Here is a 23,275-nt window from a genome sequence, read left to right on the forward strand (position 1 = left end):
CCATCTCATCCTCGGTCGTCCCCTTCTCCTCCTGTGCCCAATCCCTCCCAGCATCAGAATTTTTCCCAATGAGTCAACTCTTCGCATGAGGTGGCCAAAGTACTGGAGTTTCAGCTTTAGCATCATTCCTTCCAAAGAAATCCCAGGGTTGATCTTCAGAATGGACTGGTTGGATCTCCTTGCAGTCCAAGGGACTCTCAAGAGTCTTCTCCAACACCACAGTACAAACGCATCCATTCTTCGGCGCTCAGCCTTCTTCACAGTACAACTCTCACATCCATACATGACCACAGGAAAAACCATAGCCTTGACTAGATGAACCTTAGTCGGCAAAGTAATGTCTCTGCTTTTGAATATGCTATCTAGGTTGGTCATAACTTTCCTTCCAAGGAGTAAGCGTCTTTTAATTTCATGGCTGCAGTCACCATCTGCAGTGATTTTGGAGCCCCCCAAAAATAAAGTCTGACACCGTTTCCACTGTTTCCCCATCTATTTCCCATGAAGTGATGGGACCAGATGCCATGATCTTCGTTTTCTGAATGTTGAGCTTTAGGCCAACTTTTTCACTCTCCTCTTTCACTTTCATCAAGGGGCTTTTTAGTTCCTCTTCACTTTCTGCCATAAGCGTGGTGTCATCTGCATATCTGAGGTTATTGATATTTCTCCTGGCAATCTTGATTCCAGCTTGTGTTTCTTCCAGTCCAGCGTTTCTCATGATGTACTCTGCATATAAGTTAGATAAGCAGGGTGACGATATACAGCCTTGATGGACTCCTTTTCCTATTTGGAACCAGTCTGTTGTTCCGTGTCCAGTTCTAACTGTTGCTTCCTGACCTGCATACAGATTTCTCAAGAGGCAGGTCAGGTGGTCTGGTATTCCCATCTCTTTCAGAATTTTCCACAGTTTATTGTGATCAACATAGTCAAAGAAAGCAGAAATAGATGTTTTTCTGGAACTCTCTTGCTTTTTCCATGATCCAGCGGATGTTGGCAATTTGATCTCTGGTTCCTCTGCCTTTTCTAAAACCAGCTTGAACGTCAGGGAGTTCATGGTTCACGTATTGCTGAAGACTGGCTTGGAGAATTTTGAGCATTACTTTACTAGCATGTGAGATGAGTGCAACTGTGCAGTGGTTTGAGCATTCTTTGGCATTGCCTTTCTTTGGGATTGGAATGAAAACCGACCTTTTCCAGTCCTGTGGCCACTGCTGAGTTTTCCAAATTTGTTGGCATATTGAGTGCAGCACTTTCACAGCATCATCTTTCAGGATTTGAAACAGCTCAATTGGAATTTCATCCCCTCCACTAACTTTGTTCATAGTGATGCTTTCTAAGGCCCACTTGACTTCACATTCCAGGATGTCTGGCTCTAGATGAGTGATCACACCATCATGATTATCTGGGTCGTGAAGATCTTTTTTGTACAGTACTTCCATGTATTCTTGCCACCTCTTCTTAATATCTTCTGCTTCTGTTAGGTCCATACCATTTCTGTCCTTTATCGAGCCCATCTTTGCATGAAATGTTCCCTTGGTATCTCTAATTTTCTTGAAGAGATCTCTAGTCTTTCCCATTCTGTTCTTTTCCTCTATTTCTTTGCATTGATTGCTGAGGAAGGCTTTCTTATCTCTTCTTGCTATTCTTTGGAACTCTGCATTCAGATGCTTATATCTTTCCTTTTCTCCTTTGCTTTTTGCCTCTCTTCTTTTCACAGCTATTTGTAAGGCCTCCCCAGACAGCCATTTTGCGTTTTTGCATTTCTTTTCCATGGGGATGGTCATGATCCCTGTCTCCTGCACAATGTCACGAACCTCTGTCCCATCAGGCACTCTATCTATCAGATCTAGTCCCTTAAATCTATTTCTCACTTCCACTATATACTCATAAGGGATTTGATTTAGGTCATACCTGAATGGTCTAGTGGTTTTCCCTACTTTCCTCAATTTAAGTCTGAATTTGGTAATAAGGAGTTCATGGTCTGAGCCACAGTCAGCTCCTGGTCTTGTTTTTGTTGACTGTATAGAGCTTCTCCATCTTTGGCTGCATAGAATATAATCAGTCTGATTTCGGTGTTGACTATCTGGTGATGTCCATGTGTACAGTCTTCTCCTGTGTTGTTGGAAGAGGGTGTTTGCTATGACCAGTGCATTTTCTTGGCAAAACTCTATTAGTCTTTGCCCTGCTTCATTCTGCATTCCAAGGCCAAATTTGCCTGTTACTCCAGGTGTTTCTTGACTTCCTACTTTTGCATTCCAGTCCCCTATAATGAAAAGGACATCTTTTGGGGGTGTTAGTTCTAAAAGGTCTTGTAGGTCTTCATAAAACCGTTCAACTTCAGCTTCTTCAGTGTTACTGGTTGGGGCATAGACTTGGATAACTGTGATATTGAATGGTTTGCCTTGGAGACGAACAGAGATCATTCTGTCATTTTTGAGATTGCATCCAAGTACTGCATTTCAGACTCTTTTGTTGACCATGATGGCTACTCCATTTCTTCTGAGGGATTCCTGCCCTCAGTAGTAGATATAATGGTCATCTGAGTTAAATTCACCCATTCCAGTCCATTTTAGTTTGCTGATTCCTAGAATGTCCATGTTCACCCTTGCCATCTCTTGTTTGACCACTTCCAATTTGCCTTGATTCATGGACCTGACATTCCAGGTTCCTATGCAATCGGAGAGGTCTAATTTTCCTCATGCATTCAAAGAACTATTGTAACAATCCTTACCTTACCGACCTCCCAGGCTTATAACAAGGTTTAAATTTAAAGGACAGCTTTTGAGCAAGGGCAGAGTTCCTTCTGATGATGATCATTTAGATTTATAGCACAAATTGGGCTTCCCTGGTGGCTCAGATGGTTAAGAATCTACCTGCAATGCAGGAGACACAGGTTCAATCCCTGGGTTGGGAAGATCCCCTGGAGAAGGAAATGGCAACCCACTCCAGTATTCTTGCCTGGGAAACCCCATGGACAGAGGGGCCTGGTGGGCTACAGTCCATGGGGTCGCAAGAGTTGGATACAACTCAGCGACTAACCCCACCAGTGGTTAAGAATCTGCCTGCCAATGCAAGGGACATGGGTTCGATCCCCAGTCCGGGAAGATTCCGCAGGTCTGGGAGCAACTAAGCCTGTGTGCCACAACTACTCAGCCTGGGCTCTAGAGTCCAAGCACTGCAACTGCTGAAGCCTGTGCGCCCAGAGGCTATGGTCCACAACAAAGAAGCCACCGCAATGAAAGGCCCATGCATCACCTCAACTAGAGAAAGCCTGCATGCAGCCATGAAGACCCAGCGTAAGCAAAAGTTTAAAAAGAAAAAAAATCTGATTCCTTATGATCCATTACTGAGTCCTAATTTTGAAAAACACTATACCAGGGACAGTGATGGAGAGAGCTGGCTGGGAAGTCAGTAGTCTTCTGTACTCAAAAGTGAACTCCTCCACCTGGTGCGTGCCTTGGTTCAGCTAATGAACTTGGCTAATCCCCAAGGTTCTCAGCTGTCACACGGGGACAAGCTACTTCACAGGATTTCGGGGGGAATGAGATAGGAAGCCCTCACGATCATTTTTATCAGATGGATTCTGGGTTCTAGGAAGCCCCTAAGGTTTCCAAGTTTTTCAGCCCATGCGTTCTATTCATTTGTATAGGGAAGCTCCCCTGGCTAAAAACCTCCACTGGTTCCCTCACCTGGTCTGTTTCAAGCTGTGGTCCACAGCTTGACTCTGTGAATGTGGCCCCTAAGGCCAGTGCCGCCTGGACCACATCTCAGCTTTGGCCCCTGCCCTCGGATCTCTGAATAGCCTAATCCCCAAACTCGAGTCCTGTGCTTCTGAACAGTGTCCTCTGATGTGTCTTTGTCTTGGATCATAAAGTTTTCTCCTGAAATGCCTTTCATTTTCATGTAAACACCACCTCTATAGGTCTTAAGATCAAGCATGAGGGTCACCTTCTGTGTATATGGGCTTTTCTGGTGTATTGCTTTTCCCTCCCTTTCCTCTAGTTCCTGTCATATATATGGCTTCCCCAGTGGCTCAGCAGTAAAGAATCCACCTGCAGTGCAGGAGCCACAGGAGACTCGGGTTCGATCCCTGGGTCGGGAAGATCCCCTGGAGGAGAGTATGGCAACCCACTCCAGTGTTCTTGCCTGGAGAATTTCATGGACTGAGGAGCCTAGTGAGCTACAGTCCATAGGGTCACAAACAGCTGGACATGACTGAAGCGACTGAGCACAAATATATATTTGACCACAGCCTGCAACATATGGGATCTTCCACAACTGGGGCTTGAACCCATGCCCCCTGCAGTGGGAGCATTGATTCTTAACCACTGGACTACTGGGGAAGTTCCTGTCCTAATATTAAATGAAGAAAGAAGAGATAACTACAGGTAAATATTTAACATCTTTGGAAAGCCAAGTGTCTACAACTTCAAAATAATCTTAATATAATTAAATGACCCTTATTTCATATGAGAATTTCAAAACACTTTTGACAGGGTTGGGGTTCAGCTACAGCCTTGCAATTTGGCTTTTTTTTTCTCCCCAGATATACCATGAATATCAGATGCTTGTGTGCCTCTCTGTTTTATTTTGTTCTTAATTCTAAGAAACGTAATGCTGAGACTAAGCCAAGGGTCAATAGGAGTGTGATGGGGGAACAGAGAATATAAATCTAACTCTTCTGCAAACAGATTAAATATATGAATTACAGCTGTTGTGGGACTGTGTCTCATGACATTCCTGGTATCCTGCTCCGGATGTGTTTTTAGGGAGACGAGGCAGGACAATTCGTTAGGACTCAGATGGAACAGATGAATCAGCTCAACCTTCTGGCAGTTGCTCTGCTGCATCAGGTCCTACGTAGCAGTTGTGAAATGCCCTGAAGGAGATGCATGTAAGTCCCTCTCTCTGTATTTTACATCAAGATTTTTCTTGCTCAAAGCCAAAGAGAAAGGGGAAAGGGTGAAAGAGTAGCCAAGATAGTTGGCATGGAAAATTGAGCATCTCTGTCCTAATTTTTCCATTTGAAAAATACAGGGGAAAAGTGTGTGTTGTGAGTTCCTGACTCTTCTTCTGAGCACTCTTACTTTGGAAATTCAACCAAGTTTCCATCCTAGAACCAGGAGGAATGCTCCAGAATCCTAGTGACTCTACTGTCTAGGATGAAATTCAAATATTCCTGAGGCTGCCTACCAACCCTTAAATGTTTCCTGCATATCTGAGGGTCCTAGATAAGAGGGATGCAACATTTCTGCCCAGATTAAAGCGCAAAGCTAACCTTGGGATCTCGGTCATTGGCTAGCCTACTTTAAGCACCTCATCCAAGTCTTCCCTGGCAGTTCCGTGGTTAGGACTTTGAGCTTCCACTCAGTGGGCCCAGGTTTGATCCCTCGTTGGGGAACTAAGATCCCATAAGCTGAGAGGCGTGATGGAAAGAAAAGAAAAACAAGCAACACGTCTGTTCCAACCCTTCCTGTATATTCTTTCTCAGTTCCCCTCACTCTCACTCCCAATACCCTGGCAATTAACCAGCTCAGGAAGCTTCACCCATTGCTTGGCATCCCAGCCACCCATGACTGTACTTTAAGCCCTTATTGTATAGTTGGAAACTATTCAACTAATCTTGATTCTTCTACTTGAGTCCTCTTTAAATCAGTGTGCCTCACAGAGTGCCAGAGTGCTTGCTCTAAGACACGAAGATGCCCTTTTCACTCTGAAAATCCTTCAAGAACACCATGACATTATAAGAAGAATTCTCAGCTCCCTGGTATGGTAGACAAGACCTTTCATTTTCTGGTCCTGCAACCCCACAAGCTGAAACTTGCACTCTACTTGGATCAGCCGCTTAGAAGTTCCAGAATGGGCCCGCCTGTGTCTTTGCTCTTGTGATTTCCTGAGGGCAGTGCCTTCTATAAAGATGCAAATCAACTGTGCCTTCTTACCAGAAGCACACCTCGACCTCTCCCCAAGGACTCTCAGCCAGCGGCTCCTCCTCTGCTCTCCTTTAGAACATCCTGCTTATCTCAGTCTCCATATGTATCTCTTCAAGTAGCTCCTTCATGAGAGAGTGTGTGTGTGTATATTGGAAATCCAATATTTATTAAATTTAACTAAATCAATTTTTATAAAATATTGATTTATTTACGTGGCTGCTTCAGGTTCTTAGTTTCAGCATGCAGAATTTCTTTAGTTGTGGCACTGGGGATCTTTAGTTGCAGCATGTGGGATTTAGTTCCCTGACTAGGAATGGAACCCGGGACCCCTGCCTTGGGAGGGCAGAGTCTTAGCCACTGGACCAACAGGGAAGTCCCAACTAAATTGATTTTTAATCTTTCAGAACTTCCAATAGTGCCAAGCTTTTTGCAGCACCAGGGTTTTTGCATAATTAATCTGCTGGAATAATTTTTCTCCGCATGTTTTCCTTATTTCCAATATAGCAGCACTAATTGACTAATTTCTAATTATTTATGAAGATAACACAGCTAGTGGTTAATAGTTTAGCTACCAATATCAGAGTGCCCAATTTCAAAAATGGGTGGCTTTAAGCAATTTTCTCACTTTGTGTGTGTACATGCCTCAGTTCCTTATCTGTAAAATGGTACCGATAATCCTGGTTATGAGCAGTAAGTTAAATAAGACAATATGTGCTAAACAGATTTGTGCCTGGCCTGTAGCTGGTATTTATTGTTCTGTACTTAAATAATAGAAAAAATTATTAAATGTTATTTTATTTAAGCTCCTAGAAGGCAGAGATTCTAATTTCTTCTTTACTGCTATACCCCAGCGCCTACCATGGCATACAGTAAGTGCAAAATAAATTCATGCCATCTGGACTTCCTTGGCGGTTCAGTGGTTAAGATTTCAGGCTCCCAGTGCAGGAAGCATGGGTTCAACCCTTGGTGGAGGAACTAAGATCCCTCATGCCACATGGCTCGGGGAAAAAAAAAATCATGCCTTCTGAATGAGTGAATAAATGGCGATTCTTTCTTTAGAACATTCACTGAAGATAAGTAGGGAACTGTGCCTGCTTATTAGGGTGAGGACAGAAGCTGTATCAGTGGCCTTCTTTATGTTATTTAGTTTTTGGCTGCACCCCATAGCACCTTAGTTCCTGGACCAAGGATTGAACCCCAAGCCCCTGCAATGGAAAGGGGAGTCTTAATCATTGGACCACCAGGCAAGTCCTTCAGTAGCCGTTTTAAATCAATCCTTATATTCACCTGGCTATAAAACCAAGTAACTTTTTTTTCCTTTAGTTTAAATGAAACCACTTGGGTGATAGATAGATAAATAATGTCATTCTTGGATTTTTATTAGAGGAACATGGGCACTTATTTACTTGATTCAGAACTGAGAGTATCAGGTCTGGGATTGCTTATGAAACTGTTGGAATAAACATGCTCAGGTTAAGGTGACCTTGCTCTAGAGAGAACAGACTGAGTCTCAGGATGGTGCACTAGGAGAAGAGAATGACAAGCAGTATCAAAATAACAAGGTGATGTAGGCAGCTCTGTAAGCAAGTTCAGTTCCAACTGTGATCTTAAATTTTATTTTCAGTGAAAACCTTAGCTTCCCTCTGCATAAACCATCTTATAAAATTAGTAGCATAGACATCAGAGAGGAAAGGACAACCTTATCCTTTTTAGTAGGGAAAGAAGTAAAGTTCTGAAAAAGAAGCAAAGTCTAAAATCAGCTTCTGTAGGATGTAGTTTGTTTTTTTAACCACAAAACTTTCAACAAAGAGTTTTAAAAATAAGTCAATAGGGGGAAGGGTGGAGAGAGGAATAGTTAGGGGGTTTGGGATGGGCATGTACACCCTGTTATATTTAAAATAGATAACCATCAAGGACCTACTGTATAGCACAGGGAACTCTGCTCAATAGTCTGAAACAGTCTAATTGGGAAAAGAATTTGAAAAAGAATAGATACATGTGTATGGATAACTGAATCACTTCATTGTACACTTGAACCTAACACATTATTGTTAATCAACTGTACTCCAATATAATATAAAAGTTTAAAAATCTATAAATAAATAAAACACTTGTGTAAAAAAAATACAACAAAATAAAAGCCAGCCTATGATGTTGGGGAAAAAAAAAGGTCAGTGGGTAAAGGCTGTTAATTCAATCTCTGGATTGGGAAGATCCCCTAGAGTAAGAAATGGCAACCCACTTCATGGACAGAGGATTCTGGTGGGCTTCAGTCCAATGGGGTCACAAAGAGTAGATACAAGTGAGCACGCACAAACATACACAAGGGCTACTGGAGAATAGTTATGCCAGAAAACCTAGGTTGAGCCAAGGTACAGTGGTTGAGTGCAGCCGAGGCAGAAAGGATGGTAACAGTAGGTTACCTAGTTCTCATTCTCTAATGTCATGCCAGGAGGTCATCAGGAGCAGAGTGTGACAGATCTGTTTATACTGCCAGTTCAGTTCAGTTGCTCAGCTGTGTCTGACTCTTTGCAACCCCATGGACTGCAGCACGCCAGGACACCCTGTGCATCACCAGCTCCCGGAGCCTACTCAGACTTACGTCCATCGAGTCAGTGATGCTATCCAGCCATCTCACCCTCTGTCATCCCCTTCTCCTCCTGCCCTCACTCTCCCAGCATCAGAGTCTTTTCAGAAAAGTCAGTTCTTCACATCAGGTGGCCAAAGTATTGGAGTTTCAGCTTCAGCATCAGTCCTTCCAATGAATACTTAGGACTGATTTCCTTTAGGATGGACTGGTTGGATCTCTTTGCTGTCCAAGGGACTCTCAAGAGTCTTCCAGATGTGGCTCTGGCCCGCTAGACTAGGTGATCAAGATACTGCATCCTTGTCCCTCTCATAGGAAAGATGCCACTAGTGTAGATTCTCTTCTTGGGCAAATGATAGAGTCTTATAGTTCTTGCTCGCCCCCAAACAGAATTAGGGTTAGGGTTAGGTTTATACTGCCAGAAGCTTATGAAAACCAATGGGCCACCCTGGTGACCCTTCCAAACCTCAGCACTGCAGACCCAGGGCCAGCTCCTTTATTTTCCAGCTGTAGAATCAGTATCAGTTCTTTTGCTCATCCAACTATATGTTTTAACCGTTTCCATTCATCTCCTCTTTATTTCTCTGTATTCTATGTTGTTTATCACTTTGCACAATCGTAGAGTTCAGAAGTCATGCCCGTGCAAAGTTTAAGCACCAGCAGGTGGTGATGGTTTCAGAGGAGGAAGAGGAGCAGACTTCTCAGGACAGGTATGGCTCTGGCCCACTAGACTAGGCGATCAAGCTACTGGATCCTTGTCCCCCTCATAGGAAAGACGCCACTAATGTAGATTCCCTCCTTGGAAAAATGATCGATTCTTGTAGTTCTTGCTCGCCCCCAAGCAGAATCGCTTATCCTCACAACCCAGTATCCTTTTTTGTTATAGTATTGTATCTAGAGTCTTCCAACTCTAAACCAGATGAGAAAGCAATTCTAGAACTTTCTTACACAATGAGAAAGATGCAGGACTAAGGCAAGGTGGAGGAGGACAGGGGAAAAGGGAACGAGACTCCAGTCAGACATACACTCACCACTTTTTGGTTCCCTTCACGATCAGTGAGCAGCCATTCGATATCCAGGGTGTCTTTTTCTGGGAGCCCCAGCTGATGGTGACAGGGCAGAGTGACCTTCTCCTCTGCCACTTTCTTGATCTCAGTGTGAGTCCCCAAGGTTCCAACGTAGTAGGAAACTGGAAGAGGAAAACCTCCAATGAGTCATGCAGAAACTGGATGACGGGGTGCAGGAAACAAATACTACAGCTAATAATTACTGGATGTTTCTGTGGGCAAGAGGCACGTCAAGGTGTTGGAGGAACCCTGGTTCAGAAGTACTGGAAGACTCTGGTCTCACACTGGCTCCTCCATTAACTGAATTCATCATATCTTCCATACCCCCGCAAATTACACTCCTGGTAATGCCCACCTTCCCTACCCTCCAGGGTTTTTAGAAACAATGAAATCACTCAAATTAAAAACAACTTTGTTTTTTGATCTTTCTCTCCCCTACTAACAAAGGCTTCTGAAAGGACGGAAACTAAAGAGGACAGGGTTAGCCTCCTTCCAGCACAGGCTCCAGATGTGGTTCACGCCTCAGAGCCTTGAAGTCCGGCCGCCCTCACAGAACTCTCAGCAAGTGCAGCCGTGCCTCCAGGAACAAGCGGGCTCTTGCGGCAGCCCCTGCTCCCTCAAGGGACTCACAGTCTCCTCCTCCCCCAGCTTCCATCTTCATTCTCCATAGTTTCATATCATATGGCTGCACAACAGGAAGCAGCACTTTCTACCCAAAGCGAAATTCCAAGCTACCACATTTGGATCCTGCCCCTTCATCCGTCCAATATTCCTTTGGCCAATAGGAATTCAGTTCTACTTTCTTTAACTTTCATCTTTTTCCAGAAATGGTACTGTGCCAGCAACAAATTTTTTTTTGTTTTTTTGGCTTGTGGGAGCTCAGTTCCCTGACCAGGAATGGAACCAAGGCCCCCAGCAGTGGAAGTGTGGGGTCCAAACTGCTAGATCACCAGGAATTCCACCAACTTGCCCAGTATCACACAGCTAGGAAGTGTCAGTGCAAGGCTCTATCCAGATCTGTCTCCTTGCGAAGCTCACTCTAACAGCCATGCTAAACTACTCATACCCTTGGTTTTATGTGGTTTCCTGAGTGTCTGGTTCTTCCAGTTGCCTCTAAGCACCTTGAGATTAAGTTCTATTACCACTGCATGCCCAGAGCACTCAGTCAGGGTCTCACATGCTGCAGGTGCTCAATAAATACGTATTGGATGGATTTGAATCTAACCCATCTAACTCATTTTATTAATGAGCAAACTGAGGTCTGGGGATAAAGGAGTTGGCCCAAGGTCCTACAACTCATTTAGTGGCAGAACTAACCCATATAAAACCTATCCTCCTTCAGTTCCCATAAAGCAGAGCCGGTTTGCCCTGTACTAAGCTAAGCTTCTATGGAGGAGCTCTGGCTTCCATCTCTGATCACTTTCCACTGGACAGGACAGTGTTCAGATGAAGCACCCCTGGCAAAGTTAGAGAACCTAGCACCAATTTGGTGCATACAGTAGGCACTCAATATATATTGAATAATTAAATGCAAAGAATCAGCTAGGAAAGTTGCCGATTTGAGCCACTAGAGGGAATCAGAGGCTCAGATTTGGTTGATGTCCTCAAAGGAAAGGAACACAGTGGTGGGTGGTGTGCTTTGCCAAAGCACCAAGTTCTATTTATACCACACCCAGAATTAACACAGCAGTGCAGGGCCAGGCCACTCCATGAATCACAAATGGTTTTACCAAGGCAAGGAGCCTCAGGATCAGGGTGTATTCACCTCTAGTCTTCCCTGAACCTCAGGTCCCTAGAATCCCTGCAGAGTTCTCAGGTACTTCTGTGCTTTTTAACTCAAACTCCTGAAGTCTACATGCAAAGTGCCTGGGCTCTCCTTACAACCTCCAGGCTTGGCAATGCTAATGGGGGCTGCTGAATATGTGTCTGCTGCTTGGCAGGTGAGCAAGAAGGGGCAATTTAACCCCCAAGGGCCAGCCTTGGGTTCCCTGGGCACTGAAGGGTTCACTTTCATTGAGAAAGACCTTGCTGCTACTGCTGCTTAATCATTCAGTCATGTCCAACTCTTTGCAGCTCATGGACCATAGCCCGCCAGGCTCCTCTGTCCATGGGATTTCCCAGGCAAGAATACTGGAGTGGGTTGCCATTTCCTTCTCCAGGGGATCTTCCTAACCTAGGGATCAAACATGAGTCTCCTGCTTGGCAGGCAGATTCTTTACCACTGAGTCACCTGGGAAGCTGGAGAAAGGCTTGTTGTTCAGTGGCTAAGTCGTGTCTGACACTTTGTGACCCCGTGGACTGCAGCACGCCAGGCTTCTCTGTTCTTCCCCATCTCCCAGAGTTTGCTCAAACTCATGTCCATTGGGTCAGTGATGCCATCCAACCATCTCATCCTCTGTTGTCCCCCTCTCCTCCTGCCCTCAATCTTTCCCAGCATCAGGGTCTTTTCCAATGAATTGGCTCTTTGCATCAAGTGGCCAAAGTAGTGGAGCTTCAGTTTCAGCATCAGTCTTTCCAATGAGTATTCAGGGTTGATTTCTTTTAAGATTGACTGGTTTGACCTCCTTGCAGTTGAAGGGACTCTCAAGAGTCTTCTCCAGCACCACAATTCGAAAGCATCAATCAGTTCTTTGGGGCTCAGCCTTCTTTATGGTTCAACTCTCACATCTGTACATGACTGTTGGAAAAACCATGGCTTTGACTATATAGACCTTTGTCAGTAAAGCGATGTCTTTGCTTTTTAATATGCTGTCTACGTTTGTCATGAAATATTCATAGTTGAAATCTTTCTAAAAATGTTATGTCCAAAGAACTGGCCTTGTTTTGGTGGTCAAATAGACGCCTTGGATGATCCTTTTATGGAGGCTCACTTAGTCCAAATAAGTGAGACCTGTAATTTTCTTGCACTGACTTTCCCTCACATATTGAGGCCCAATTTTTGGATCAGATTGTCAGTTCGAGCAGATGTGGCAGGATCAAGAATCCTGGCTGAGTTTTTTAAGATGGCTCCCTCCCCTAAGGCCACTGGTAACCTAGCTTGCTTTTATGGATGCAAAAAGACGAATGGCCCAGGGTAACTTTTTCAAAAAATATATTTATTTCTATTTTTTTATTTATGTATTTTAATGGGCTTCCCAGGTGGTGCAGTGGTAAATAATCCACCTGCCAACGCAGGAGATGCAAGACACATGGGTTAAGAACCCCGCACTGGGAACATCCCTTGGAGTAGGAAATGCCAACTCACTCCAGTACTCTTGCCTGGAGAATCCCATGGACAGAGAAGCCTGGTGGGCTACAGTACAAGCATCCCATGGACAGAGAAGCCTGGTGGGCTACAGTACAAGCAGTCATAAAGAGTTGGACATGACTGAGCACAGCACACAATTTATTTGGCTGTGCTGGGTCTTAGTTGTGGCCTTTGAACACTTAGTTGTGGCATGTGGGATCTGGTTTCCTGACCAGGGATCAAACCAAGGCCCCCTGCATTGGGAGGGCAGAGTCTTAGCCACTATTCCACCAAATAAGTCCGCCCAGGGTAACTTTTAATAGAAACTAGGATCTGCATATAAAATATCTTATTTCTCTCTTATTTCCCTAGCAGAGAACTTTCTCCTTCTCAAATATTTGCTGAATGCCTATGAGGCACAAGTTGCCCAGGGTCTGCATGCTATTCCCTCCAAAGAATGGATCCTCTAGCGCTGCCATCATTAACTCTGACACCCCACGTTCCCCAGGGCCCCTAGGAGAGGCCATAGTGCTTTCTGGGTCCTGTTTTAGAACTGAATTGTTGATTATCAGGCTGCGTAGACATACTGTTTACAAGTAACATAGAGAGCCGTAGCAGTTACTGTCTGAAGTCACGCGCAGGAGCTGAGCCATTGCCACTATTTAATGTACAGTGGGGCACCCGTGAAGGGCGATGGAGGGGTGCAAGCATCCGCCTTCCACTCAGTGGTTACACTCTTTTCAATGGACCTGTTCAATTTCCGAAGTGGGAGGAAAGTTTCCTTGTGTTTTGCTTTACAGGGAATGTTCAAGAAGGCCTCAGGAAAACCAAAATCATCAAATGTCATTCAGAAAAATACAAAGGATTTTGGAAATTTTACTTTTTAAAATAATTTATTTTTGGCTGTGCTGGGTCTTCACTGCTTCACTTAGGCTTTCTCTAGTTGTGGAGAGAAATGGCAGCTACTCTCTAGCGGTATGTGGGCTTCTCAATGCTGTGGCTTCTCTTGTTTCAGAGCACGGACTCAGTCTCTGTGTGGGCTTCAGTAGTTGTGGCTCATGGGCTTAGCTCATCCTTGGTATCTGGAATCTTCCCTTCATTGGCAGGCGGATTCTTATCCACTGTGCCACCAGGGAAGTCCGGATTTGGGGAATTTTAAACTTCTCTTATAGATCAAGAAATCAAGGCTTAGAGAAAAGTGACTCACCCAAAGGCCTTCAATTTCTAGACTAATATATATGTAAAATTCTGTAGGTGTAGGGGTGTGTGTATGTGTGCGCACGCAGGAATGTATTTTCCAGACTGTTTCTGGAACACTGTATGCAGTTCAAGATTTAATAGAAAGACCGTGAGTTTGGAGTCAGATGGATGTGGTGTGGACTTAATTTGCTCTAAGACCAATTAACTCCCTGACTTCTCTGAGTCTTGTCTCTGAATGAGTATAAAAACATCAATCATGAAAGACGATTGTAAGGATTATTAAGATGTTTATCAAGTGTCTGACACTGGCACAGGATATACAGTACATACTCAACAAATGGTCATTATTAATAGTTGTACGAAAAGGAAAACGAGGCAAACATGCTAAGGAGGTGAAGCAGAATTGTGAGGAGTTTGAAAGTCATTTTGCTAGATAACTTAATGTTTGGCCATATTTGTTCACTCTCTCTCCATATATACTACTACTACTACTAAGTCACTTCAGTCGTGTCTGACTCTGTGCGATATGTATGTATGGATATATACAGATGGGATTCCTGGGTGGCACTAGTGGTAAAGAACCCAGCTGCCAGTGCAGGGGATGCTGGAGACAAGGGTTTGATCCCTGGGTTGGGAAGATCCCCTGGAGAAGGAAATGGCAACCCACTCCAGTATTCTTGCCTGGAGAATCCCATGGACAGAGGAGCCTAGTGGGCTACAGTCCATAGGATCTCAAAGTGTAGGACACGACTGAAGCGACTTAGCATGCACGGACACTAGTCTTTATTTTTTTGGTGGAGGGGGGAGGGGTGCTTCCCCGGTGGCTCAGATGGTGAAGAATCTGCCTGCAATGCAGGAGACTCGGATTCGATATATATATACAGATATATTTTGTCACAGATTTTTGCTGCTATATTTCAGCATCGTGATCACACCCAGGAAAAGTAACCACATTGCGTGATTACTGGAAAATCAATCATTTCTGACAAGAGTGGTTAAGGAAGACTCTGAGGAGTAAGTGGGCCTAAGCTAGTTCTGGAGACAGACAGGTTTTTCCTGCAGACCGAGGGAAGGCAGAGAGCGCCCCGGTGGGGGAGCGGCTGCCGTGGAGGCAGAGGCAGCCCCTCCCCCACCCCATCAGCCCCTCAGGCGCCCTGGCTGTAAACCCGGGGACTTCTATTTTGCCTTCCCATACTAGCCTGACCCCAGAATCTCTCCAGCCAACGGCCTTTATGAGGTCTTTGGAAACGGAAAACCAAATTCACTCTGAGCTGCTAAATGATTCATTTCGCTGTCTCCTCAGAGACAAACGTATATTTGATATTTAGAAAAAGACTGGAGCTGAAGGAACACAGCTGTGGTTATCAGTGGAATTTCAGGCATCTGGGAATCAGTGTGGTGCCTTGTTATCTTTTCCCCCAAGGAGGTGAATATTTGTTCCTGAAATCCTAAAATGAATGGTGTGGGTGCAAGGACCAAGGTGGAAGCCTTGGCTTCAGTGGTGGTGGTGGCGGTGGGTCGGGGGAGGCAGGGGGTGTATAGAGCTTCCTCCTGATTTCCAGTCTGAGGGTTGGTTTTAGAGGAGGTGAAGGAAGGGAAAAGCAGGGAGAAAGATGGAATAAAGGAAGGGGGGGGAGAGTGGAAGAGAGGAGGAGGGGAGGACGGGGAGAGGGTTACGGGGAGAGGAGAGGGGAGGGAGGGAGTCAGATCAGACAAAGAGGAGAAGAGAGGGGGAAAAGGGAGAGACGCTGATAGAAGATAGTTGAAGTTTCCAGACTAAACACAGGCTGATTAAAGACTATCAACTCACCTCCCTTCCCCTCTGTGAAAAACTGTCTCAATATGTACTCCATGTGTATTTATCCACAGTAAAAAATCGTAAGGCGCTCTTCACCTATCAGGTAGAAAAGAGATACAAAAGACGATAACAGCTTCTCCTCCCTCCTCAAACCATTTGAAGCTAATGATTAATAATACTTTACATTTATTTAGCAATTAACACTTAACTCAGCCTATTCAACCGCATTTTTTCATGTGAGCCCTAGGAGCACCTGAGAGCTCATGTTATCACCTCTGTTTCAGAGAAGAGAAATTGGAGGACCACACAGCTGAGGCCACATGGCTGATGGGTAGCCCGTCAGGGACATGGGCCCACCTCCAGTGTTTTCTAATCTCTTTTCTGAATCAAAGCTTCTCCCTTGAAATTGACTGGTTGGAAACACAGAGATCATGTTTATCAAATATGGATGGCCCAGAGCTAGATAGCAGAACTAATCTGAGTAGATACATTAAGATATACAATTATCTGGGACTTCCCTGGTGGTCCAGTGGCTAAGACTCTGTGCTCGCAATGCAGGGGACCAGAGTTCAAAATCTGGGTAGGGAACTAGGTCCCACATGCCACACCTAGGAGCTCACATGCTACAGCCAAACATCCTTCAAATTAAGATAGAAGACTGTGCTGCAACCAAGACCTGGCACAGCCAAATAAATAAATATATTTTAAAAGATATAGTTATCTTGCTAGGTGAGATTCTGAGGCAAAAGCAAGATGAAATTTAATAGCAACAATTGTTAAAAGTTATAGCCAGACAGAAGTACAGGGTTGGGAAAGACCTGGAGGACCTGGGGGGTTACAAGATTTATACTGACCAGTAGTATGATATAATTGCTGAAAAATCCCAATGAGCTGGGGCTGCATTAAAAGAGGTTTAATGTCCTAAGGCATAACCGCTTCATTGTTTTCTATCCTAGACAAAGGAGCACATCCAGACATCTGTGTTCAGTTCTAGAAGCTGCACATGGGAGGGATGCTCACAACAAAGCTGGCATCCAGGGTTGTAACTGGGAGATGATGGGATCTAAAAAAACTTGTCATATGAGGAATAGTTGACAATTATCGGTGAAAAGTTGGCAGGATGGAACTTATTGAGTGTTGTTCCAGAGAGCAGAATTAGGTCCAGATGGTGTAATGGATTCAACCATAAAAGGATAAACTGGGAGATCTCCAGCACCTCTTTCCAGTTCTGAAATGATATGATTCTTTGACAAAGGATTTATTCCATTTGGTTTTTAAATTGAAGTATAGTGGGCTTCCCAAGTGGCTCAGTGGTAAAGAATCTGCCTGCCAAGCAGGAGGGTTTGATACCTGGGTTGGGAAGATCCCCTGGAGAAGAAAATGGCAACCCACTCCAGTATTCTTGCCTGTGAAATCCCACGGACAGAGAAGCCTGGCAGGCTTCTCCATGGAGTCGCAAAGAGTCGGACACGATTGAGTGACTAAACCACCACCACCACCAGAGTTGAATTACAATGTTGTGTTCATCACTGCTATACAGCAAAATGACTCAGCTGGCTCAGATGGTAAAGCGTCTGTCTACAATGCGGGAGACCTGGGTTTGATCCCTGGGTCGGGAAGATTCCCTGGAGAAGGAAATGGCAACTCACTCCAGTACTCTTGCCTAGAAAATCCCATGGACAGAGAAGCCTGGTGCAGGCTACTGCCCATGGGGTCGCAGAGAGTCAGACACGACTAAGTGACTTCACTTTCACTTTTCACTTTCTTTCATACACATATACATTTTTTTCATATTCTTTACCATTATGGTTTATCACAGGATACTGAATATAGTTCCCTGTGCTATAGAGTAGGGCCATATTGTTTATCCATACTTTGGCTTAATATGCTGATAGACATTCTAACAGTTAATTCCTGCCTGATCGGAGAACAAGCTGTTATTATTTAATGAATTTTCCATTCCTGGAGTCACTTGAGTGGGGGTGTATCAGGAGCTATGAAAGGAATTCTTCTATGTGGATGTTAAACCCAATATTTCATGTTTCTTCTAACATTCTATGAATATTTATCCAGTACTTGGTATAGTCAAGACACAGTCCTAATATACAAAGTGTAAGATACAGAGGTATACTATTCGCTGTCAGTATATTTTGTCATCATCAATCAGCTCTTACACAATTTATACAAATGATTATTTGTTCCATTGTATATTATTTTTAAAGATCATCATTGAAGGGCCATTTGATAGAACTAAAAAGAATTGGCCCCATGCAACCAGTTGTGGATATTTTAATCCACAAGGGGGCAGAATTTACTTAGGATTAGCTATGCCTCATTAGTAAAATGCATTATTAACATTGATAAAGAATTATAGATTACCTTGGATTTAAGTACTTTGCTGCCATTTGTGGTTATATGCTAAATTTCAAACTGTATGCATTTAGTTTCCAGGGCTCATGGGAAAAAAATCCATTAAAGAAATAGAAACACTTTTTAAAATAACTTAAGGTCACTGGTTTAACTTTTGTCAGCTGAAATGGATGTTTATTTTGTCTGAGACCAAAAAAATCTTATTTTCATTGCAGAATTTGTTATGAAACGAATTGATTACTCAGGTGTTGTGAAGTGTCATCTGCAGAGAGTCGATAAAGAAAGGTAGGGACTTCTTTGGTGGTCCAGTGGTTAAGACTCTGAGCTTCCAGTGCAGGATGCCCAGGTTCCATCCCTGATCAGGGAACTAGATCCCACATGCTGCAACTGAGTGTTCACATGCTGTAACTAAAGATCCTGCCTGCTGCAATAAAGATCAAAGATTCCAAGTGCTGCAACTAAGACCTGGTACAGCTAAATAAATAAATAGATGGCATCACCGACTCAATGCACATGAGTTTGCGCAAACTCAGGGAGATAGTGGATGACAGGGAAGCCTGGCGTGCTGCAGTCCATGGGGTTGCAAAGAGCTGAACGTGACTGAGTGACTGAAAAAGAACAACAAAAAAGAAAGGCAAAGAGTGAAGGAATAAATATTCATTCAAGGTATTTTAGAGGGGAGGAATTAGCAGAAGACCCCTTAGGGTCCTTTTAATCTTGATGTTTAGCTTTTGTTCTAGGCCAGTAATTTACTGAATTACAAAACCCTGGAATGGGCTAGTTCTCTGCAATGTAGAATCTCAAACTTGAGACGGCCCAGAAGGTCATTTTGGTTATTATCTTACCTTCAGGTAAATTTCATATTTAAAACTAATCTGCTAAAACATATCAAATTGTTCATAGTCTCTTATTATCACTAAATCTGAAACCACAGCAAAACTGCTACACAATCTTGACAGGTTTGTTAGTGTGTGTGTATGCCTAGCTGTGTCCGACTCTTTGCGACCCCATGAAGTGTAGCTCACCAGGCTTCTCTGTCCAGGAGATTTCCCAGGCAAGAATCCTGCAGTGGGTTGCCATTTCCTTCTCCAGGGTATTTTCCCAACCCAGGAATCGAACCTTTGTCTCCTGCATTGGCAGGTGGATTTTTTATTACTAGCGCCACCTGGGAAGCCCACTATAGTTTTAAAATACACTGAGTGACAAATTTGTACTATAATTTTGTTGGTTTCTTGGTTCTTCTGTCTGTCCCTAGAGAGGGTGATGGAGGGTGAAACAGATCAAGTTCAGGACGGTCATCTTCTCTTTGTCATTAGCTTTGATGGGAAGGTGGAGGATGAAGGATAAAGTCAAAGGCTGAACTGAGGCTTTAACTTATCAGTGGATTTTAATTATCAACATAATCTCAAGTCTCCATTGCCATGAACCCCTAAAAATTGATTGCTGCTCTCTCAATAGCCAGTCTGTATCTATTTTTAATTTCCTCTCTCTGGTTGAATCTCTGCTGAAGGTGATAAAAGATTTAGGTTTAGAAAGTGACTTAGCTTTTGGAATGAGATAGAAGCTATAAATAGGCATGTCAATGAAATAGGTTAGTTCTTGGAGTGTCAGCATTAAAGGCATATATTCTCATCTGATCTGCATATAGACATGGGCAGGCTTGTAGGGGTCTCTAGGATTTGTATGTTCCTGCATATGTGAACACAAACAAATGCGTGGAACGTGTACAAGCAAGCATACTACCGAGAACAGAATTCTGAGGAATAACTGGTGTCTGTTCAAGTCCAGAGTGATCCCTTTAGACTGGGTTTGTAGCCTTCCCCTGACCTGGATAAACCATTACTCTCAGATAGCCAACCCCCAACTATAGGACAGTGGTAGAGCTCACATGCCGTTTATGTGATATTAGTGACCAGTATGTGAGACCTCACCAGGACTGAGGGACCACGGTAAGGTCTGATGTGCCAAACACTGAGCTCAGCTTGGCAACTCATTTCCTAAGCAGTCAGACTGCTGTTCCCGGTCTTTGGAATGTCATTACCTATCAATCAGAGCTGCTCAAAGTCCAACCAATACTTCAGGCCCAAGCTAAATATTCAATATTTCCTTTCCTTCTATTTTTTTTTTTTTTTTTTTAATGTTCTTGCTTTTGGCCATGCGCCATGCAGGATCTTAGTTACCTGACCAGGAATTGAACCTGTATCTGTGCCCCCTGCATTGGGAATGCAGAGTCTCAACCACTAGACCACTATATGAAGCCATCCCTGATCACCTTGGTGATCTTTCTCTTTTAAATTCCTAGAGCACATTCTGACCCTCACCTTCATATTGATCACACATTGCCTTGAGATAGATTTGTTGGGTGCTTATATTGTTTCTCTATTATTGGGGTGTCTTCATAGACAAAAAGAGAATGTCATTCATTTTTGTAGCCTGACACCACTTAGGGTGGGAACCGGAGGGCAGCTCATATTCATCAAACAACTATACACTCCTGGTTACCACTGTCCTCTTAAAAAATATTCACAATCTAAAAGTTGAGGGCATGCATGCATGCTCAGAGCCACCTGAGAAGCTCTGAAAAGTTGAGTTATGTTTTAATCTGTGGGAATTTTTAGGACTTCAAGCCCTGAAGACAGCATCACAAGTAACCCTGAGAGAATTGCTCTGAGAAGGCAAGGGGAGGAGCCAGGTTATACAGAAGTTTTCCAGCAAACGGCAGGTAGTCTGAACATCAAAAGATTATTGTTAATTAAAGGAAGCCAGTATCCCAAGTTAAGGAATTTGGTGCTTTTCTGTGTATAGGAAGATGCAACAGTCTGGGCGCACTGAAATCATTCCTTTCATATGCATCTCAGCTTTCGTAGGCCAGTATCTCCTGTTTTCCACATCCTGAGCTCCCTTGGGGCTCACCCTGGGGTGAGGCTACAGCTTACTGGCTTACTGGCTCTGTCCTCCCCTTCTCCTCCTGCCCCCAATCCCTCCCAGCATCAGAGTCTTTTCCAATCAGTCAATTCTTTGCATGAGGTGGCCAAAGTACTGGAGTTTCAGCTTTAGCATCATTCCTTCCAAAGAAATCCCAGGGTTGATCTCCTTCAGAATGGCTGGTTGGATCGCCTTGCAGTCCAAGGGACTCTCAAGAGTCTTCTCCAACACCACAGTTCAAAGCATCCATTCTTCGGTGCTCAGCCTTCTTCACAGTCCAACTCTCACATCCATACATGACCACAAGAAAAACCATAGCCTTGACTAGATGGACCTTAGTCGGCAAAGTAATGTCTCTGCTTTTGAATATGCTATCTAGGTTAGTCATAACTTTCCTTCCAAGGAGTAAGCGTCTTTTAATTTCATGGCTGCAGTCACCATCTGCAGTGATTTTGGAGCCCCCAAAAATAAAGTCTGACACTGTTTCCACTGTTTCCCCATCTATTTCCCATGAAGTGATGGGACCAGATGCCATGATCTTTGTTTTCTGAATGTTGAGCTTTAAGCCAACTTTTTCACTCTCCTCTTTCACTTTCATCAAGAGACTTTTTAGTTCCTCTTCACTTTCTGCCATAAGCGTGGTGTCATCTGCATATCTGAGGTTATTGATATTTCTCCCGGCAATCTTGATTCCAGCTTGTGTTTCTTCCAGTCCAGCGTTTCTCATGATGTACTCTGCATATAAGTTAAATAAGCAGGGTGACAATATACAGCCTTGACATACTCCTTTTCCTATTTGGAACCAGTCTGTTGTTCCATGTCCAGTTCTAACTGTTGCTTCCTGACCTGCATACAGATTTCTCAAGAGGCAGGTCAGGTGGTCTGGTATTCTCATCTCTTTCAGAATTTTCCACAGTTTATTGTGATCCACACAGTCAGAGGCTTTGCCATAGTCAAGAAAGCAATAATAGATGTTTTTCTGGAACTCTCTTGCTTTTTCCATGATCCAGCGGATGTTGGCAATTTGATCTCTGGTTCCTCTGCCTTTTCTAAAACCAGCTTGAACATTAGGAAGTTCACGGTTCACATATTGCTGAAGCCTGGCTTGGAGAATTTTGAGCATTACTTTACTAGCATGTGAGATGAGTGCAATTGTGCAGTAGTTTGAGCATTCTTTGGCATTGCCTTTCTTTGGGATTGGAATGAAAACTGACCTTTTCCAGTCCTGTGGCCACTGCTGAGTTTTCCAAATTTGTTGGCATATTGAGTGCAGCACTTTCACAGCATCATCTTTCAGGATTTGAAATAGCTCAACTGGAATGCCATCACCTCCACTAGCTTTGTTCATGTGATGCTTTCTAAGGCCTACTTGACTTCACATTCCAGGATGTCTGGCTCTAGATGAGTGATCACATCGTGATTATCTGGGTCGTGAAGATCTTTTTTGTACAGTTCTTCTGTGTATTCCTGCCACCTCTTCTTAATATCTTCTGCTTCTGTTAGGTCCATACCATTTCTGTCCTTTATCGAGCCCATCTTTGCATGAAATGTTCTCTAATTTTCTTGAAGAGATCTCTTGTCTTTCCCATTCTGTTCTTTTCCTCTATTTCTTTGCATTGATTGCTGATGAAGGCAATCTACTGGCTGTTAGACTGCAGATATTATTCTCCTTCCTGAGTACCCTTAGGGGTTACCAGCTCACACTGGAGGACGGGAATCCCTGATGACTGTGACATCCTTGTTTATTGATATGGCAGGAAACATTTCATTTCTCACCTGCCTCTGTGTGCCAACTATTCTGTCAATGTTGTTGTTAGTTTGTGACACCCAGAATCTGAAGCATCCTGGATAAGGTATAGTTTAAAGAAATGCTATAGATAGCAGTTGGAGAAGGAAATGGCAACACACTCCAGTATTCTTGCCTGGGAAATTCCATGGACAGAGAAGCCTGGAGGGTTACAGTCCACACGGTCACAAAGAGTCAGACACGACTGAGCGAATAAGCACAAGAATACTATCAATGCTCAGAGTGGTGCCAGACCCTGCTGCAAATGCTTTTGTATTTGCTTGAAGAGAGACAGCATGGCATAATGAAAAGTGCATAGGTTTGGTCTGAATCAGTCAGACAGTCAGTCAGTTCAGTCACTCAGTAATAATCAACTCTTTGCAACC

General features: G+C 43.8%; 1 protein-coding gene across 1 annotated transcript in view; it reads right to left on the minus strand.

Annotated features, from left to right (window-relative positions):
• The window catches only part of CLMP (CXADR like membrane protein), a 105,809-nt gene that overhangs the window by 13,892 nt on the left and 68,642 nt on the right, over window positions 1-23,275 (minus strand). Inside the window, exon 4 of the mRNA XM_068987973.1 lies at window positions 9,549-9,706. Coding sequence (XP_068844074.1) covers window positions 9,549-9,706 — 158 coding nt within the window. The remainder of the gene's footprint in view (window positions 1-9,548; window positions 9,707-23,275) is intronic.

Source organism: Capricornis sumatraensis, chromosome 16 (assembly GCF_032405125.1).
Source record: "Capricornis sumatraensis isolate serow.1 chromosome 16, serow.2, whole genome shotgun sequence".
NCBI lineage: Eukaryota > Metazoa > Chordata > Mammalia > Artiodactyla > Bovidae > Capricornis > Capricornis sumatraensis.